Source organism: Triturus cristatus, chromosome 3_2 (assembly GCF_964204655.1).
Source record: "Triturus cristatus chromosome 3_2, aTriCri1.1, whole genome shotgun sequence".
NCBI classification, from domain to species: Eukaryota; Metazoa; Chordata; class Amphibia; order Caudata; family Salamandridae; genus Triturus; species Triturus cristatus.
This window is the reverse complement of record NC_140584.1, coordinates 135548235-135567958: the sequence shown is the minus strand read 5'-3', so window position 1 is coordinate 135567958 and position 19724 is coordinate 135548235. Positions and strand designations below refer to the sequence as shown.

The window sequence follows — 19724 nt, the reverse complement described above, 5'->3', positions numbered from 1 at the left end:
GCAGACAGAGAACGCAAGTAAAAGTGATATCGAAAAAATTGCATGAACCCTAAGGCAAGCTGGAAGGATGCCCTACTTCTTTGACTTATTGGGTCTGATCCCCCTGCAAGGTGGTTAAAGATAGCCATGATTGATGTCAATTTACCAAAATGCTAGGGGTAGTGGAAGCGACATCAAACACCCTTGACTTTAATGACATTACCGGAAGTGATATGGTATGGCCTTTGACCCAGAACCTTTCCAGGAAGTGATCTCACAGGGCAATAACCCAGACTGCTGAAAGTTCCAGAATAACTTCATGACTAATAAAACAACACAGCACACAAATGTCCATTTTAGATTTCACCTGTATAATAGAGTGGTAGAATGAACAGTCTGGACCTGAACATATCTATGAAAAGCATAGAACATGTCAACAGGTCTGTGTAAGAGTCACAGCTTTCCTTTATTATATGACTGTGTTCAGAGAAGACATCTTTATTAAAAACAAAAACCTCCAGTATTAATGTTGTACTAAAGCTGATGAGTGTCATGAAGCCTCCCATTGCTAATTAGTGCAACCCCACTACCAGTTAGAGAAATGCCTAGTGCAAAGGAGCACAGAAGGTTCGGCCACAGAAGGTGCTCACGGATATTTGGCTGATATTACCCTAGTCTTCGATCAAGGACATTTCAAAGTCAGCATGAGAGAGAATATCTCTCTCAGCTGAGATCAAGTGAGATTTTAGTGGCATGAAATAAACTATCAGTGATGTTTAGTGAGGTTACCTTTTTGTGAAAGGAAGTGTAGTTTACAGGGGCAGTTTATGGTCTTTAAGATAGATGTCTGAATAACAAAAATAGGATTTCCTCTTATAGTGCCTAGTCGGAGCTCAATGACTGTAGGAGCAAAAAGGTTGTTCATGCTTTTGCAATTGCCCTTGTTAGACTGAACACGACTAACAGCACTGAATAAATCAACACCAAGCATACTAGTGGGAATTGTGGGGTATTTTTCTTAATTGTGGGTACTGTGCTTCCCAGTTCTGGATGTCCCAAAATCTAGGAGACTTCAATCTAGGAGGACTCTCCTGTAAGACTGAGAGCCATTACGTCCTCTTCACTGATGCTCTCATGAATGTAACTGAGTGTGTACAGGAGGAATGAGTGACTAAGGGCCTGGTTTAGAGTTTGGTGGGGTGAAGTACATTCCATCAGGGTGGTTGCGAACATTACATTCACTACCCTTACGGACTATTGGATGTCAAATTTAGAGATAACCACTAGCCAAGCTGTCATCTCTGTTCATTGAAAGGAATCACTCCCGAAGTAGGAGTTTGTTTTTGAAAATAAAATATTACTGACCCCCACACCCAGGAAGTTTCTCATAGGGTGTGGCTGTAGTTTTAGTCCTGTCCCTCATAACCATGCCTTTCATCTTGATGACGGACAGGAAGAAGAAGGCAATACACATCAACCCTAAATAAAGTATAAGCGGGTGGTGTAATGTCCTTCCTCTGATGGCCTCTACACCCTTACGTCATCAGTGGAAGTATTCCATGGACAAAGTCAATATGGACTCCTTCAACGGAATACTCAATGTGCACCACCCAACCTAAATAAAGCAGGCGGTGAAATGTCCTTCTTCCAATGGCCCCTACTCTCTTAGGCCATCAAAGAAAATTATCCCATTGACCAAACCAATTAGGTCTCCTTCCACTGAATACTTAAGGTCTACCTATCTCTAAATGAAGTTACCAAACTGACAGTATGGCAGGCATGGTAATCCAACACATTTGCAAATGGAGTACTCTGTCTGCCAAACTCTAACTCACGGCCCAAGTTTGGCCAGTGGACAACCGTCCAGAAAAGGCAAAAAAATCCCACGGACTGTCCAGCAGGACCACCATCTTAAGAAATGCCAGATAAAGAATCCACCATCCTTTTCTTGAAATTCTGATATGTAAACCTAAAATATTCGATTTTAACAAGAGGATCGGTGTACACCAACCGTGTCGGACTATAGGCCATTCCAACAAGCTTATGTGAATATTTATAGAATGTATTGGCACTCTAGGAACCACTTTTGGTAAAGGACTCTTGTTGATGCTGAATTATTCTATCTTTCCAGCAGTTTAGTAAACATTAGGCACAGTTAGGGTTCCGGAAGAAATGTTTTATTATTATTTTGAGTTATTTTTCTTTGATAGTTAAAATATTTATACCCAAATTGTTTTTGTGATATTCCTCCTTACCAAGATTATTTTTTCTTCTTTAACTTCATAATTTGTCTTTGAGTTTTTGGGCAGTAGGAAATGCATTTTTCTTTTTTATTTATGAGTTAGGCTTTGACCTTACATTCTATATACATTTCATTACATTGCTATTTGAGTGTTGTTTTATTGAATCCAAACACCTCTTGAGAGTACGTTTTGATCTTGGTCCATGGACATTTCCAAATAGGAAAGTAGACTTACTTTTAATGAATGTTTGGTGTGCCTCTAGACAGTCTTCCTGATCCAGCTGATGAACGAAGATGGCACAGAGAAGCACCTCTAAAAACTCTTGCCCCTCAGCTTGACAAGAATCTTTCCTCCAGAAGGATGTTTTCTACATCCCTTATAGGTGCATTCTGTCTTTTCATTCTTGGGTGTACTGTCTCTATATTGAGCTTTAAATGTCATAGTACAAAAATATTGAAAACTAAATATCCACAACTGAAATATTGTGCAGGTACTTTTGAGAAACCAGGTTCAAATTCCGGGCCAGCTCAATATCAAATAATTCTGAGCATCTCCATCTCCATTTTCCTAGAATTGGGCAACTTCTGGTTGGTTTTATTGTAAAGTGCTCTGATACCCTCAGGAGAAGATCGTATTATGTAAAACTGCAAAAATGGGTAAGTAATTATATGTTGATGTGTACATCTTCAGTGTTATGATGAATACCAGTGCATGCAATACTATGTGTTTGTCATGATGCTACTGTTGACCAATGGTAAGTGCACCAGTGTGCCATCACACATACACACACACCTATTTCATGATCCAGCAACAATTTTGGCTTTTAGCCCCACCGTGATGACATGTCCCCTCACGTGTCACCAAGCATAAACATAACACCGCAGTATTTTTTGGGGGGGCATATTACACTCTGAGATTGCAGAGGACCATCCTGGAGCAGTTACTTTAAAAAATAGAAGGTGCTCAAAAGAGATATATATATATATATGAACCAAGATCCTCCTTTCTGGTGTCCTCAATCTTTTTAGGGGGTGGCGCGAGACCGGCGGAGCAAAACCGGCAATTAATATGTCCACAAAACGAAGTTCCACTCGCGCTCTCGGACGGCAAATGCAAAGAAAGAGCGGACTCAAATCCAAAAGTAAAGGGGGTTTATTTTAAGTCATAGACCCGCCGTGACGCGTTTCGCCACTGTCGTGGCTTGTTCACACAACGTTACACATACAAAAGACACCATTACATACTTTTGTTTGTCATGGTAATTGAAAGAGGACTTTCCACATTGATGTTACATCGGGTCAAAACAAGGAAGCACAATAAGCGCCATCTTAGCATGTGCAACAAGTTTCTATTATATCATGTTGTCTTCACCTTGTGTTACAAATATTATGAAAAAGAGATTTCCCATCCGACAAGGTTGTTAAGTACGGTTTGTTATGAAATACCAACAACGTTATTTGAATTGTGAACACAGGGGAGACAATTATCCATATTTGACAAAACTTACTTGTTTCATTTCTCATCTTAGAATTCATAACATTTACCCATATATACATGTAAACAGAATTCTATGCATTAATTTAAGAGTGTCAAATACATATCTATTATCGCCATATCACACCATTGCATATAAGCGATTTGTTCGGTTGTCAATAAAGTTTTGTTCAAAATCCCCAATTTTTTTATTTTATTTGGGATGTGATTACCGGGGAAATAGTTTACCCACATTTCACAAACCTTTCGTGTTTTTGTTTCCTAACACAATTTAGTAACGTGTAGAATAGACAGTCGCTTCCTTGTAATGTCCTCAGCTTCTTTATACCAATGATTTCAATTCCCCTTGCTTGGTCCGACAGAGAGAAAATCAAACAAGAAATAGAAGAAATCAAAAAGAAATTGGATATACATGAGGACCAAGATACAATCGTCAAATTCCTAGAAGAAATGAGAAAACGTCTAAAAACAATGGAAGATGAAATCAAAAAGAGAAAACAGCGTAAACTACATAGAGATTGTGGGGACTACGAGTCTGGCAGAGTTCTAACATATAGTAAAAAGTACGACCATCTGTACGAAAATAGGAGTATAGCAGATACCAATATCAATGTACAACAGAATCCACAAGCAGAGGAAGCTTTGGACCTCAGTGACACTAATACAGATGAATCTGTGATAAGAACGTCCGAAAGCTCGACCTCAGATACTGAAAGAATAATCTTCCCAAAACCCACTTTTTTAGACGAATACCGGTTGATGAAACAGAACCGGCAGACAACAAGGTCAGTAACGAAAACGAATCGGATGGAGGATTCGCCACAACCGAGAGGAAGGGGCAGAGGAAGAGGAAGGGGTACCAGAGGAAGAGGAGGAAAAGGTCCAGACAAAGAAGGGAGAGGAGAGAAAACTACGGAGTTCATGGGAAGAAGACAAACTCGCTCCAAAATGGCACAGCAGCAGAGTCTCGCGCCGTTTGTGCGGCGATTCAAATATAGTCCCGCCCACTGGGCGTGCCTTGCATTCAAATACAGCAAACTACAGAGACCAGAATGCCCTAGCAAGGCACGCCCAGTGAGACTCTGCTGCTGTGGCTCTTTCGTGATACCAGTGAACAAGGGCGGATGAGCCCGAAACATGTTTGGTACCTGTGCTGTGTGAAGGTGAATCTGATTTCCCTGCAACTTGCCGAATAAACAAGGTGTTAAGACGCACGTGTGTGGTGCCTCAACAGTGGTGCAGCTTTCTTGTGGATATATAGCGGCCTTGCCCAGGTCGCGAGGCACCCCGCCGCGGACGAGCGGCTCCTAATGCGCTGGAAGACAATAGCGCTGGATGGAACGGCGTTGCCATTTTCGAAGAGTATTATAGCAGGGACCCAGCCTCGCCTCGCTCAACGAACTACTACAGTTTCAAAAACATTGAGAACTACAGCGGCATTACAATATGTACATTCAAATACAGCAAACTACAGAGACCAGAATGCCCTAGCAAGGCACGCCCAGTGGGCGGGACTATATTTGAATCGCCGCACAAACGGCGCGAGACTCTGCTGCTGTGGCTCTTTCGTGATACCAGTGAACAAGGGCGGATGAGCCCGAAACATGTTTGGTACCTGTGCTGTGTGAAGGTGAATCTGATTTCCCTGCAACTTGCCGAATAAACAAGGTGTTAAGACGCACGTGTGTGGTGCCTCAACAGTGGTGCAGCTTTCTTGTGGATATATAGCGGCCTTGCCCAGGTCGCGAGGCACCCCGCCGCGGACGAGCGGCTCCTAATGCGCTGGAAGACAATAGCGCTGGATGGAACGGCGTTGCCATTTTCGAAGAGTATGATTGCAGGGACCCAGCCTCGCCTCGCTCAACGAACTACTACAGTTTCAAAAACATTGAGAACTACAGCGGCATTACAATATGTACATTCAAATACAGCAAACTACAGAGACCAGAATGCCCTAGCAAGGCACGCCCAGTGGGCGGGACTATATTTGAATCGCCGCACAAACGGCGCGAGACTCTGCTGCTGTGGCTCTTTCGTGATACCAGTGAACAAGGGCGGATGAGCCCGAAACATGTTTGGTACCTGTGCTGTGTGAAGGTGAATCTGATTTCCCTGCAACTTGCCGAATAAACAAGGTGTTAAGACGCACGTGTGTGGTGCCTCAACAGTGGTGCAGCTTTCTTGTGGATATATATATATATATATATATATTCCAATTGTGTAGCACTCCTTAACCTCCGTGACGGCGAAAAAGGATGCACAAACTCCTTTTGCTTGTGCCATCATTATTTATTTTTCTCCCATCCTTCAGTCATGACGCGTTTCGGCCAATAAAACGGCCTTGATCACATGTGGAAATGCATAGATATATATTATTTTAATTATATATTAATAATTTTATAAAAGGAACGATGAAGGGGTGGAAGGTCACTGTCACAGACGAGCAGTCGTGATGAATAGGGGAGCAAAACAGAGGAGGGGCAATGGTGGATTGGAGGGGGAAGCAAAGGTCGAGCTAGGGAAAAGTGGAGCAACACAGAGATCGCAGGGAAAGTGTTTTGGAGGGGAAAGGAGCACACAGGGAGAGGGGGAGAAAGCGAGATGAAATGTACTCCATTGGAGTGCTGAAAGCAAAAGATTTTTTCGGTGAATATAAACGTAGCAAGGATACAAGTCACAAAACCGCTTGTTCGAAAGCTAGGCTACAAGGGAGGGAAAAACACAGGAGGAGAATGGCAAGCCATAGAATAAGAAGCAAGCAAATGAGATTGATAAGAAAACCAACCAATGATAAGCAATGGGCTAACCCAAAGATCACTGTAAGTATTGGATTTGTGCACAATAGGTATTTGATAACAAACTGCTAAAGCTGTCTGTAGGCAAGACCTTAAATTGAGTGGTCTCAAGGCCTTCACTTGATGTCAGATTTCTTCTAAAATGTAAATATTGTCTCAGAATTCCAGCTGCCCAGAATCCACTAGTTTGGCCAGTGGTGGCATATTTTAACTTAAAATGAGACTGTACTATACATTCCAGGATGAATTGCATTCTGTGTAGTGCATTATTTTTGTCCTGGACTCAGGACTCCCATAAAGTGGCACAGATGGAGCGTCCCTGGAGCTTGGCTGCTGTAAAGTGATGAAACACAAGTTGTTCAGCGAATCTCATTGCTTTAAATGAAGAGCAGCACCCACAGCAGAGAATAACGGTGGAGGACCAGAATCCTGCTGTGTGCGATCAATTTGAACTTGTCCCACCTATCACCCAAGGGAATTGGCCTTTATAATGCGGTCTTAAGCACGCGTGCCATTTCTCTACAAGCTGAACAGCCCTTGACTTAACCACAAATTTGCGTTGTTAAGGCAGTGGGTGTTCTAGCTGTCTAAGCAGGCTGGGAGAGGGACTGGAAGGATCACTGCAGGAAAGACCGGGACATGGCGCGGTAAGTTGGGCTGGGGCATAGGGGGTGTAGGTTTTAGGGGATGGATAGGTCTTAGGGGAGGCGGCCGGTTTTAGGGTTCAGGCTGGGGGGAATAGGGTTGGGCGCGTTTTTGGTAGGGGCAGGGTTTTAGGGCTCATGGCTTGGACAGGGGAAGGGGTAGTTTTAAGGGAAGGCAGGGTAGGTTGTAGGCCTAAGAGCAGGGGCGAGGTAGGGGGATAGGAATTTAGGGCATATGGCAGGGAAGGAGAGCCGAGGTAGTGGGAATCTTTACCACACATATCCCTTTACAATCATGCCTCTACCACGAAATTGCGTGGTAAAGGAATGTGTGGTTCCCACGCTTTCTTGGTTAGGACGGCGTTGTAGAGACGTGGTTCAGCCATTCATGCCTCTGTAATACAACCATCACTCGAAGCTTCTCCACCTCAACGTCACTGTTACTTTCCATTTGTTTTTTTGTGTATCTAAGCGATCCTATGACCAGAGGACGATTCAGAGCACTGTTATTACCGATGCCATGGATATTGTTACAAATCCCTATTCACCTGGTTTTAACAAGTAACCGAGCACTACCGCCTACACTGTATTCATAAAGAACATAGGCAGTTATGCGCCTGAAGTGTAGCATGTTGGTGTGATACAAAACACTCAGATTAATTCATTACATAACCAATGACAAAAATCTGCCCTACCTTTGAAGGCGGGCCTTTTCATGGGATCTTGGTTCCAGCACCTTTGAAGCAAGTCAATCATCTGCTCACACTCCACCGGGCGCTCTTCGGGAATGTCACTGAGAGCAGGCCTTTTGCCGGCGGCAACCTTGATGATGATGGTCATCATGCTGGCACCTATGTATAGGTCAAGGTAGCTGGTTAGTGTCTCCACAATGTCTAACACACTTATAGTGTACAGAAAAAATCTTGTCTCTTCATAAAGATAAGAGACCAAAGAAAGCCAGAATTTCAATCAAAACTCATTTAGTCAAAGCCCTCACCCTGGCCCTGCTCCAGGCCTGAACGGCGCCTTAGACTACTGTTAAAATAAAGACACAGCAGAAGAATGAAGCATTTTTGTCAATTTGCAGGCACATTGCTATGGATGACATTAACAGCATCATTTTTAACATAAACATTCTGCAAGAACATCAAAGGTGCCACACATACAATTCCAACATAACATACAGTGAATACATTAGTGGGAGAAAAGAGGTAGAAGAAATACTTTGTAATGAATTGAAGTGAGATTAAAGAAGAAAGACTAATATAAAATAAGTAACAGGACATTATGGTCCCAGCAATTTAGAATATAACAATAATCGACACTGGCAGCTCTCGAGTCTGGGACGACACACCTTTTCAAAGCTTTTGATTCCAGTTTCCTTGTCTAGAGCATATTTACTTAGGCTATTATGAGGCCGCTCTCAATAGCAATCACTGCAATTTCTCAAAACGTGGAAAAACAAGAGAATAAACGCTGACAGCAGGTCTCTGAGTGATAGGAGCAGGATTTTCAGGGGATATCACCTAAGTGAGAAGGGTGCCAGAACTTGCATGTTCACCCACTCATCCCCCTATATATTTCTCTCAGTTAGTTAATCACTCACTCTAGGGATCTTGGCTACATGTCATTCATGCCATTACAGTTCATGTTATATGAGCAATGAAAGCTTGTACTGGTCTGCGCTGATAGATCTGTTCTACGGAAAATGGAAGATTGCACATTTTTCATTTTGTGAGAGAAGGAAGATTGCTTTGCTAATACCATAGGAAATAAAGCTTGCACTACTGATGCCCGACGTGTACCTGTCCTGTAATGGGAAAAGCTTGTGCTGATGCAACCCTAGCTGTACCTGTCCTCTGTAGAAGGGAAGCTTGCACTGTTTCTGACAAGGTGGACCTGTTCTATGAAGAAGGGTGTTTCCAGTGCAGTTGCCCCATATTCTAAAAAACAAAGAGTAATTTGAATGTGCTTGCATGACATGCCCATACCAGTTAGAAGTTGGCATTGGACCCAGGCAAAACAAGTTGTGGGGCCCTTACCTAGAGACATTGGTTTCAATCACAGTTTCTCAGTTTAACGAAATGGTGTGATCCTCAGTAATTAGTTTTCTTCCTTCTGTCTCTTCTGTGATCATCAAATTTGAGAGCACCATAAACTAATTCAAATCAGGATATGCACTGTACAGCAACCTCGCTTGTATATGGTTTAATAGACCATACTGTTGCTGTAGTCATAACAGCAATAGAGTCAGAGGCCTTGTCTAGGATGCACAAGACAACAGGCTTACCTCCTGGCTCACCAATAAATATTCACCATTAGGGCAGAAAGGCAGAAGAATGTGATATCCATCCATGATCTTAATTGTGAAATGCCTAATCTGGAAACCTTGTTTCAAACCCAGCTTCCAAGTTTAATGAAACAGTGTGACCATAGGCACATACTTTTTCATGATCATTGCACTTGAGAGCACCTTGAAATAGTTCAGGATGCATACTGAACCTCCCTTGAACAAGTTATTACATTTAAAAAACATATAATATAAAAATGTACTGCTTACAAACATAACATAAATATATACTTTAAATTAGATGTATAAAAATAATAAGCATAATGTATACTGAATTGAAATAATAAAATAAACGTTCATATTAAAAATATTTTTTTAATAATTAATAGCTAAAAACACTAGCTATAAAATGTTAATACTATACCTGTATATAATAAAATGATTAATATTAAAATATTAATATATTATATACTTTAAGAAAAATGTATAGTTAAATATGAAATTACAATAACGTTTTTTAAAACTGTTTTTTATTGATTTAAGGCAAACAAAAAAACATAAAGTGTGTGTTGACAGTGCCATGCATAATTCAGAGTTGAATATATAACAGCGGCAGCTATGATCAAATAATATATAGTATCCATACGTGGGGTTGTCTACGTGTCCGATTACAATTAAAGACAACTATACATAGAACCGAGGCAACGGGCTGATCCTTATACAAGAGAGCCTCGTTACACACTTGGTCATCAGAGAAATAACGAGTACAGTAGCTCTATTTTCATTCACTCCTCTGCCTCAGACCCATCCCCAGTGGACGGATCATCCTCATCCTGAAACAGCACTTGGGCCCATAGCATTATGGCCTCAGCCGCCCCTCATCTGTGCGTGATATTCTTGTGATGTTCTTCTGCCACCCCCATTCCAACAGGTCTCATAGCCAATGTGTCAACAGTGGGGCCCACACACCATCCACCCAGTGCCCACTCATCTCTTCACCAGCAACAAGGCCCGCTGGGCCAGTTTATAAGGGATCTTGCATCCCTTGGGAAAACCACCACTCCCAGGAGACAGGCGAGCGGCATTAGCAGGACACAAATCTCAGTGATAATCTCGACGTGTGGCACCACTTGTCACCAGTAATCTTGAACCTGTGTGAAGTTCCATGCTAAATGTAAGAAGGTGGGCCCCAACCTACCCGCATCGAACACATGCAGCTCCTCTGCTTGGGTCTATTTTATTGAAGCTATATGGGGCTGGGCCGGCTCTAGGGCCATCGCACCGGGTGCTGACTCTTCGAGAGGGCGCCTGTTTGGAAGTATTTTATGGTTTTTAAAAGCAGCTGCGGCTGCATTGCTGGCCTCCGCAATTTTCATACAAAAATAAAAATGTCAAGATAACTCGGTGATTAATGTTCTTCCTGGAGAGACAAGGAGGTTTGTCAAGAGGATGTTTTCACTCATTTTATGGAAGCACAAAGGGTTAATGTGTCTGCTGCAAAGAATGTGTACCATGCAGATCACAAAGTGCATATAGCTAAAATAGGTCAGTGCTTTTGTCAGAGAGATCCTTTTGATACTAGCAGTGTAGATGTTAAAATCCTAAAATGGAACAGTGAGCTAATAACTGTCATCAAAGAGCTGCATGCAAACTGCAAGGTATAGATTAGAGCATTATGATGTTTTCCTCCGTCTTTCATAATTTTAATGTTTCAAAAAGGGTTCATTTCATTATAAAAAATAAAACCTTATCATTAAATGTAACCCCCAACCAAGCACTCAAACGAAACTGTCTACCTGTATGGATGACATGCAACTCCTACACCTTGTAGTCCTCTGTATTATGTAACATTTCCTATACACTAATTTACACACCTATGATTGATTGTCTCTGTGTAGTATTTGTGAGGTAAAGTGCTCAGAGACCCTACACTGTATAAGTGGTGCTATTAAATATATCTGAGAGAGAGTGGTTTTGGAGACTTGAGGGGGTTCTGTTTAAGGGTAGTAGTGTGGGAGTCTGTGGATGGCACCCGTGGTGAGCGCCAACAAACATTGTCGCACAGGGCGCCACCAGCGATAAAGCCGGCCCTGATATGGGGTGATATATGTACGATGCAGAAAATGAAAGTGCAGGAGTTTAAACCTTTTGTTACAGGACATAGTATGGACAAGGCCTAATGCACTCACCCAGTCCGAATCTGAGATGGGTGTGCCCAAATCTCTCTCCCAGGCCCCATGCACAGTCACTGTTGCACCGCCTCTGCTCCTGGCCGGGTCTGCGTTTGAACAGGAACAGGCATCCTCCCTCCCCTCCCCTAAGCCAATCACAATGCTGCAATGGTAGAGTTGTGATTGGCACAGACAGGGCTCATCCGGGCGGCTATAGGGAGGTGATTTTCTCTATGTAGGCTGCATGCAGCCTACATAGAGAAAATTTAGAGTGGCATGACGGGTTTGTTCGGCCCCAGAGGGCCGACCAAACAGTCAGGACCCACAACAGTGGGCAAGCCACTCTTCCCGGACCCGCCTAACCGCCCACCACCAACCAGGCATACCCTCCCACCAACCCCCAACAAGGCATACCCTCCCACTGCCCCTAACCAGGCATACACTGCCTTCTGCTTTCTTGCAGCACGTGAAGCAGAAACATAAAATGGTGTTTAAAATACTATTTTATGTTTCTGCCTTCTCGCACTGCGAGAAAGCAGTGGGGCGACGCTCCTTCGCCCTAATGGAGGAGCCGTCCCTGGTAAAATTTATAAAAATAGCTGACAAATAGCTTCATATCTTGTATAACACAGCCAGCCAATTATGGCATTTTATCCAACAGCACTTTACATACTGGGGTTTTAAGCTCATGATAAAACTGTTGCCTGAAAAAAAAAAATAGATGATACTATCTTATGGCATAGTGCCAAAGTACAAATCTAGTTGGCCTGGCCGTCTGACTGTTTTTCTTGCAAGCAATCACAATTAAACTAAGCCTGGGCGAAGCACTACGCTACGCTCGCGTAGTTTGCGAAGTTCGCGCTACTTCGCACTACGCGAACTGCACGTAGCACAGTGCGAACACGCGTAGCGTAGTGTTGCATAGTGCTGCGGTCATTTTTTGCTTGCTCGCGGTCCTCAACGTCAAGTTGGCTACCGCGAGCAAGCAAAATGACATCCCGGCGAGACTTTTTCCTTGTTCGCGATCAGCAACATCAAGTTGGCGATCGCGAGCATGGAAAATAAACCTCCCGGCGAGATTCCCAACGCGAGGAGGTCAGGTTTCTCATTGCGAGGGGTCGCGTATGCTCGCGACCGCTCGCGATGAGAAACTACCAGTTCGCGTTGAGAAAGCTGCCGCTCGAGTAAAAATCTACTCGAGCAGCAGAAAACTACAGCTCGCACTGTGCAAGATGCCATTTTCAATGATTGGACAGTGCCAGTTGCTTGTCCGCACTGTGCAATCATTGAAAACAACATCTTGCACAGTGCGAACATGTTACTACGCAGTTAGCGAAGAGCTACGCGTAGCTCGCGTAGTGCGAACTTCACTTTGCGTAGCTTCGCGAAGTGCTACTTCGCGAACTACGCCCACCCTTAAATTAAACTGCTGAGTGGGTGAGAGGACAGAGAGAGCCTTTCAAATGCAAAAGCAATGATCTCCTGCTAATGGGCTAACGTTAACACGCTTGGAAAACCTGCTTGCTAAAAGGACCTTATTTAATAGATAAATGCAGTTACACGTGTCTGGGGGCACAGCAAAAAGGCAAATAATTACCTGTCACCCCCTCTTCTGAAACCCATTCTCGGGGACTTGTACAATTTAGGTTTCAAGCTTACACCACCACTGTGATGCTCCCAGGGTAAAACAAGTGCTGCACAGGCTGCAGGTGATGACCCACAAGGGCAGCCAGTGTTAAGCGTATAAGAGCTATTGCCTCACAATTTACCATTGCAAAATACCGCCACAAGGGACATAGTCTTCTGGCGCATCATTAGGTGCCAGAGCTAGAAGTGCATGCTTTCTTGGAGTCTGTACTCATGCGAGCGGGAACGAGTCCACATTTGATGGGTTACCCTGGAGATTCAGAGCATTTTACAGAACATGTTGCACATGAATGTCTGACCAACATGTACAAATGCATGATATAAAAAGGGTTTTCTTGCACTTGAAAATGCACTGGGGCACAACAGTGTAATATTGTGTGTGAGTGAATCCAACTCAAGTAGTGGGGAGAGGACAATTCAGTTGACAGTTTCTGGGGATGCTTAAATGTCTTATTCTCCAATCCCACACTTGAAATGGCCAGAGTGGCAGTTGTAAACAGTATTCCATGCCAGACCTTTACTGAGGATGGTCAAGAAAACTTTTCACCACTGGGAAATTATTCCATCACTTACCGGTAATCTTCATTACCCCGATTCATAGTCTTCCTCGTCCTGGTCATAACCACGTGAGGCGTCTCTGCCTATTGACAGAATGATTTTCCATGCCCAAGGCTCAAAAGATCTTGTTGACTTGGAACCTTTCTATGTCTACATCCCACTATATAAGCCCACCCTCCAACCACACTTCCTGTATGTAACTAGCTAAAACCCAGAGGTGCATAGGGAGGGAGGGCGGGATGTGGGGTGGGGCAAGGAGGACTACGAATCAGGGTAATGAAGATTACTGGTAAGTAATGGAATCATTACGCCCTCATCTTTATCATCCTCATCCCAGTCATAACCATGTGAGAACATACCAAGTAATTAAAAATAATGTACCACCAAGAGATTGTAGAAAAGTAAAGCATTTATTCAGATCAACAATTACTTCATTGCCGACTGCAATGCAGATTAGCCAACATTTTAATTGGTAGAATCAGTCAACTCAGGATGATAAATGTGTGATAAATATATGCTGAGAGGACCAGGTTGTCAACTTGCAGATTTCAAGAATAGAAGTTTGTGTGGAAGGACTCTTGATATTTGAGGGAACGGTGACTCTTGCTGACTTGTAAGCCTGACAGATAGCTAAATGCACCCATCTACTAATGGATTGTGATGTGGCTTTTTTACCCTTAGTAGCAGCACAAAAGAAAACAAAAAAAGGAATTAGAAGAGCGAAATTTCTTATTACAAGTTGGTGACATTTATAAGTAGTACGGTGTAAAGGTTGGGTATGACTATGTAGTGAGTGAAGCAAGCAAGCTTAATGGACAAACGTGGGGTCCAGAGTTTTCTTCAGAGAAAAAAATGAAAAAAGATTTGCAAATGGTGCATTTGAAAACCAATGAATTTAGTGAGAAAGCAAGGTTTATAAAGGAGTGGGAACTCATAATATTGAAAAATAAACCATCAAAAACTGTCCAATATCTTACTGCATTATTATGTTCAAAAGTTGCTTTATTGTGCAGATTATTCAACATTACAGCTTCAGTCCCTTTTAAAGTGTTTGTGTTCCCAGTGTCTTGCACTGCATGCCACATCAACTTTAGAAGACTGGCTGCAATCAGAAGTATGGGCAAGGCCGAGCGCTAGAATAGCGCGTGCCGCCATTATGGCAGTCGCACCGGTCCCCGGGGGCTAGGAGGAGGTGGGAGCACTCCCACCTCCTGTGATGGTCCAATAGGCGGTGTAGGGAGGGGCATGAACCGGAAGCACTTTAGTGCTTCCAGTTCACTAGGGCGCCCAACTTTGGGGGTATGACCGGTTTAGTCCGGCCTGGTCTGTGCCTCCCCTTAAAAGGGGGGTGCGGGGGAGCAGAACAGTCTCTTGTTCTTTGCTCCCAGCAGACACAGCACCCGGGCCACCAGCGGCCCGTAATTTGTTTTTGTTTTTTCTCCTGTTACAGGTTGTGAAGTCGTCTGCAAGATGTGAAGCGGCTGTTGCGGGTCGCGATGGTGCTCGGCGGCGAACGGTTGCAGGTCTCGATGGAGCTCGGAGGCGGACAGCACGAAGAAGAGACCAGCAGGAGTGTGGAAGATATGAAGCAGCTTTGAGCCGAGGAAGGATCTGCAGCGGGAGTGGTGTGCGCTATCGGCGGAGGAGTTGTGCTATCGGCGGAGGAGCGTGGACAGCTTCAGGTCCTGATGGTGCTCGGCGGTAGAGGGCACGAAGACGAGACCAGTGGTTGGTACACGCGTGCTGGCTGTGGGGTGCTCGCGCTCTGGGTTCTTTTACGTTTTGACGGTACACCGGTGCTCACATTGGAACTGACTATTACTCCTGCATCCTCCAGATGTCTCACGCTAGCTGCCAGTACCCGTGGGTCGCCGGTGCATTGGTCAGCGCAGGCTAGCTCAGTTGGTTTAGAGCGTGGTGGTAGTAATACCAAGGTTGTGAGTTAGATACATGCTGGTACATGCTCCCTCGCCCGTCACCATGGGATATTTTAGTGAGGTTGGTCCATCGTCCCGTGGCCGGCTCTGAAAGGAAGAGCGCGGTCACGTACGGGTAGCATAGAAGTATTATGTGTGTGGTGTGGGGTTCGGGGGGGGCGAGATTTGTGTGGGGAAAGCAGGTTCAGGGCCTGATGCCGCGCAACATCTGTGAGTCGAAAAGCGAACAAGTCTGGTGTTTGCCGCAAGCATGGGCGTGGCGGTAAGTGTGTCTGCTGGTGGAGCGGTTTAAAGTCTCCTTTAAGACCGCTGTACGGGGATTATTATGTTTCCCGCCAAACTATTCATGGTAGCTACATTCACAAATTGCTGTGGTGTCTCCGTGGGCCTTTAGAGTGTGCCGATGTAGGAATAGGAGAGGGTTGAGACAGGACGAATAGACCATAAAGACCAGCATGGTATACACCATATACGCATTAAACAGTAAATAATTATATTTATTATCAATGTGGTGGGCGGGATCCGTGAACGCGCCATTAGGTTCCCTCCATGCATTCAGCAATCAAAGTTGCTGCGAATATTCCCTATGGGAATTGTGCAAGCTTCATGTAATCTGCTGCCAGCCTTGTGGCCAATTGAAATTGACCGATTAGCATGATTGCGCTCACAGCGCTTTGTTGTGTATTATAACATTTGTATACCTCTGGGCTCAGTAAGCCAAAAGGAGGGGTGCCTTCGCGGCCACACCTGGATTTAGGGGGCATTCCAGGGGGGATGCGGTCTGTTCTGAATTCCTTCCTCACTGTTTCCTGAAAGTCATTCACTATTCGTGGCACTTATAATACTTTGGTCTTGCGGGATATTTGGCAAGTGTATTTTTCTAGTTTGCACCCAATTTAAATTTTGTAGTGCCTGGAGGCTGTCTGCTCAACTGTGTGGCGACATAACAGCCAATACAAGGCTTTATTAATTATTTACTTACATTTAAATGGGCAAAACACGATCCATGTAAAGAAGGAAATGGGTGAGAAACCTCCAAGGTGTAGATTTACACGTGACTTAAGCTTACTTTATTGAGTAACTTCCAGTTATATTGTGCCAGAATGAGAGCAAATTCTTTGTGGTAGATGCAGAAATATGTGTTAGTGTTTAGCATCACTTTCTTAGCGGTGGTCTCAAAAGGGAATTTGGTGTTTACCGCCTTTTTTGATGTTTTCCGCATTGGTGTGTCACCATTATGCTCTGAACGGTTTTTTAACATGTGTCTGTCATCAAAATTGTTTGAATTACATCAGTGTTAATAGTATTTGATACAAAGGCTTGCATACAGGAAGGACAGTTGGAGGCAGTTCTGCCTAGAGGTGGTTGTTTCCCCTACAAGCATGCAACCTTTTGTCTTGTGTCAAAACCTTTTCGCAACTTAAAGCGACGTTTGCAAATTCACGGTTAGTGACTGGGAGAGGCATAAATGCCTGTGCAGGTACTGGCATGTGTGTGCGCGAATGCGTTATACGTCCTGCTATGCTGGCATCTGTGCATGTTTGTGTGATTTTTTATTAGAAACATAAGTCGTAGTCTTCGGAGCGAGTTCACGCTGAAATAACAACTCAAGCGTACCTTGCATTTATTTGTTTAATCGTTACATTGGTTTGACGTCGAAGTTGCGGATACCTAGTGCGTTCCGTTTACGTTTTATGATGACTCCACTTCAAAAACGTAGTAAAATATAATGTATCCCTTTCACAACTTGAAGATCTGGGGTCTAGACACTCAAGGGATAAGTGGGTAACAACATGCACACGTTCATGCGGTTTGATACACTCAGCCATCTTGTTTCTGGCATTTTGTAAATGAAATACCATTTGGCCTGAGTCTGGCGGCAGGTTTGTGGTGACACAACATTAGCCATGCACTACACCAACAACGTCTGCTGCATACTAATGGGGTGAGAAACAGTTGTGGGCATAGCTTCAAGGAGCTGCTCGTGTGACGATGGTGCTATAGTTAAAACAAGCGCTGTGTGTAGGTGATGTCACTGCTCTAACTCCAGTATGAGGACACAGAGCTAGTCGACCAGTATTGCGGGAAGTCTTTCTGGTAGGTGTAATGCCATTGGGGTGATACTGACTATCCAAGCAAGAACCTGGGAGAAGGTGCTTGTGAATCGTCTACTTCGCCCCAATATTTTTCTGTCCCCGTTTCTGCTGGTTATAGGTTCTGGCCACTTTACCACTACTGATCAGTACTAATAGTGCATTCTGCCCTCTGTATGAACTGTGACAATGATTGGTTTACCATGAGTGGCATATGTGATGTACTGCTTTGCCCCACATTTTTGGACCCTGTTTCGGTTGGCTATAGGTTTGGGCCACTTTACCACCACTGGAAATTGTTAATAGTGCATATGCCCACACCTTCCTTTTCCTTACATATAAGGCCCCGTAAGGTAGGCCCCAGGTACCCTCAAGGGCAGTGTATGGGATAGAAATAATGGGGGCTGGCATGTTCATATGTGTTCTGGGGTAGCGCATCGCAGTAGTGCTCGGCCTAGGGATGCCAATGATGTGCGCATAACATGAGTACCCGACGGGTCAGTGAAAATTTTGTGTAACACTCGGTTGGAGTGTTTTTGAAATAGGGAATTTATCAACAAGCAATAAGGTCAGCCTATGGATAGTCTAACAGTGGTTTGGCAGGGGACATACAGTGATATTTAGTGGCCACCACATACACCCCCCACTTTTCGTTTGATATTATTGAATCAGTGCAAAGCACACATCATGTAAGTTGGCCGGATATGTTTTTAATGCAGATTAATGTTGGGTCTGCTTTCCCTCACCCGATGCCCGTGACTAACTGCCAACCTGATGGTTTAAAGGCTATGTTCCTTTTTGTCCCCTGGGGGTGCCTTGCGAGAGCCCAGTAGGAACATGCTGCAGAGAAAGGTGTTTGTTCTTGCAACATTTATAAGAAATTCGCCGGGTGAAATCCTAATTCCCATATTTTCGCTATGAGTTACTCTCTGCGTCACAAAATAGTATTCAAGTGTATCGGCTTATTTCCATGGCTAATAAATCACTGATAATGATGCATAACAAGCTGAGTTTCCTTTTCGTGGCCAAGTTGTCTGTCTGCGATGTTACTGAGGTTGTATTAGCTGGTCAAATAGTAAGGTGCAAGGTAGCAGTCAGAAGGCACACTGTGCGATTCGGCGCAGATCCCAGCCTGTCATGGCCAGTTTTACAATGTTCAGCAGACAATGCAACTGGGGCTACGCTAAGCGCTCTCTTTCGAAAGTCTGATTTTAATATTCCGCAGGTAATGCAATTGATAGTACGCTGAGCGCTCTCATTCGATAGTGCGTTGCCAGGGTTCCTCATGTAAAGAAACTGGTACTATGCTTAGCGCTTCCTAAATCTCTCTAAAAATCTGATTTCAATGTTCGTCTTGTAAAACAACTGGATAGACTAAGCGCTCTTAATTGCTTGATTTCAAGGTTCCTCACTTGATGGAACCTGTGCTATGCTAGGCGCTTTCATTGATAGTCTGATAGGCACTCTCACTGAAAGCACATCCAATCTTTCTTATGTAATGGAACGGAGGCTATACTAAGCGGTCAGAATTGATAGTCTGTTGTCCAAGGTTCCTCAGGTGAATGCAACTGGTGCTATGCTAGGCGCGCTGAATTGGCGATATGATTTTCCAATGTCCCACACTTAATGCAAATAGGCGCTATTCTAGGCGCTCTCATTTGGAAGTCACATGCAATGTTCCTTATGTAATGGAACAGAGGCTAGGCTAAGCAGTCAGAGTTGGAAGTCTGATTTCAATGTCCCGCAGGTGAATGCAACTGGCGCTATGCTAGGCGCTGTTAATTAGTAATACGATTTTCAGGGTTCCTCACCCAGTGGAAAGGGCGCTATGCTAGGCACTCTCATTGAAAGTCACATGCAATGTTCCTTATGT

The 19724-nt window shown here is 44.0% G+C and overlaps 1 protein-coding gene across 2 annotated transcripts in view; it reads right to left on the bottom strand.

The window, feature by feature from the left end:
- ANKK1 (ankyrin repeat and kinase domain containing 1) overlaps nucleotides 1-19724 on the bottom strand; it is a 238602-nt gene that overhangs the window by 21573 nt on the left and 197305 nt on the right. For both annotated transcript variants that reach the window (XM_085647356.1, XM_085647357.1), the window contains one exon: nucleotides 7851-8006. In XM_085647356.1, coding sequence (XP_085503482.1) covers nucleotides 7851-8006 — 156 coding nt within the window. The remainder of the gene's footprint in view (nucleotides 1-7850; nucleotides 8007-19724) is intronic.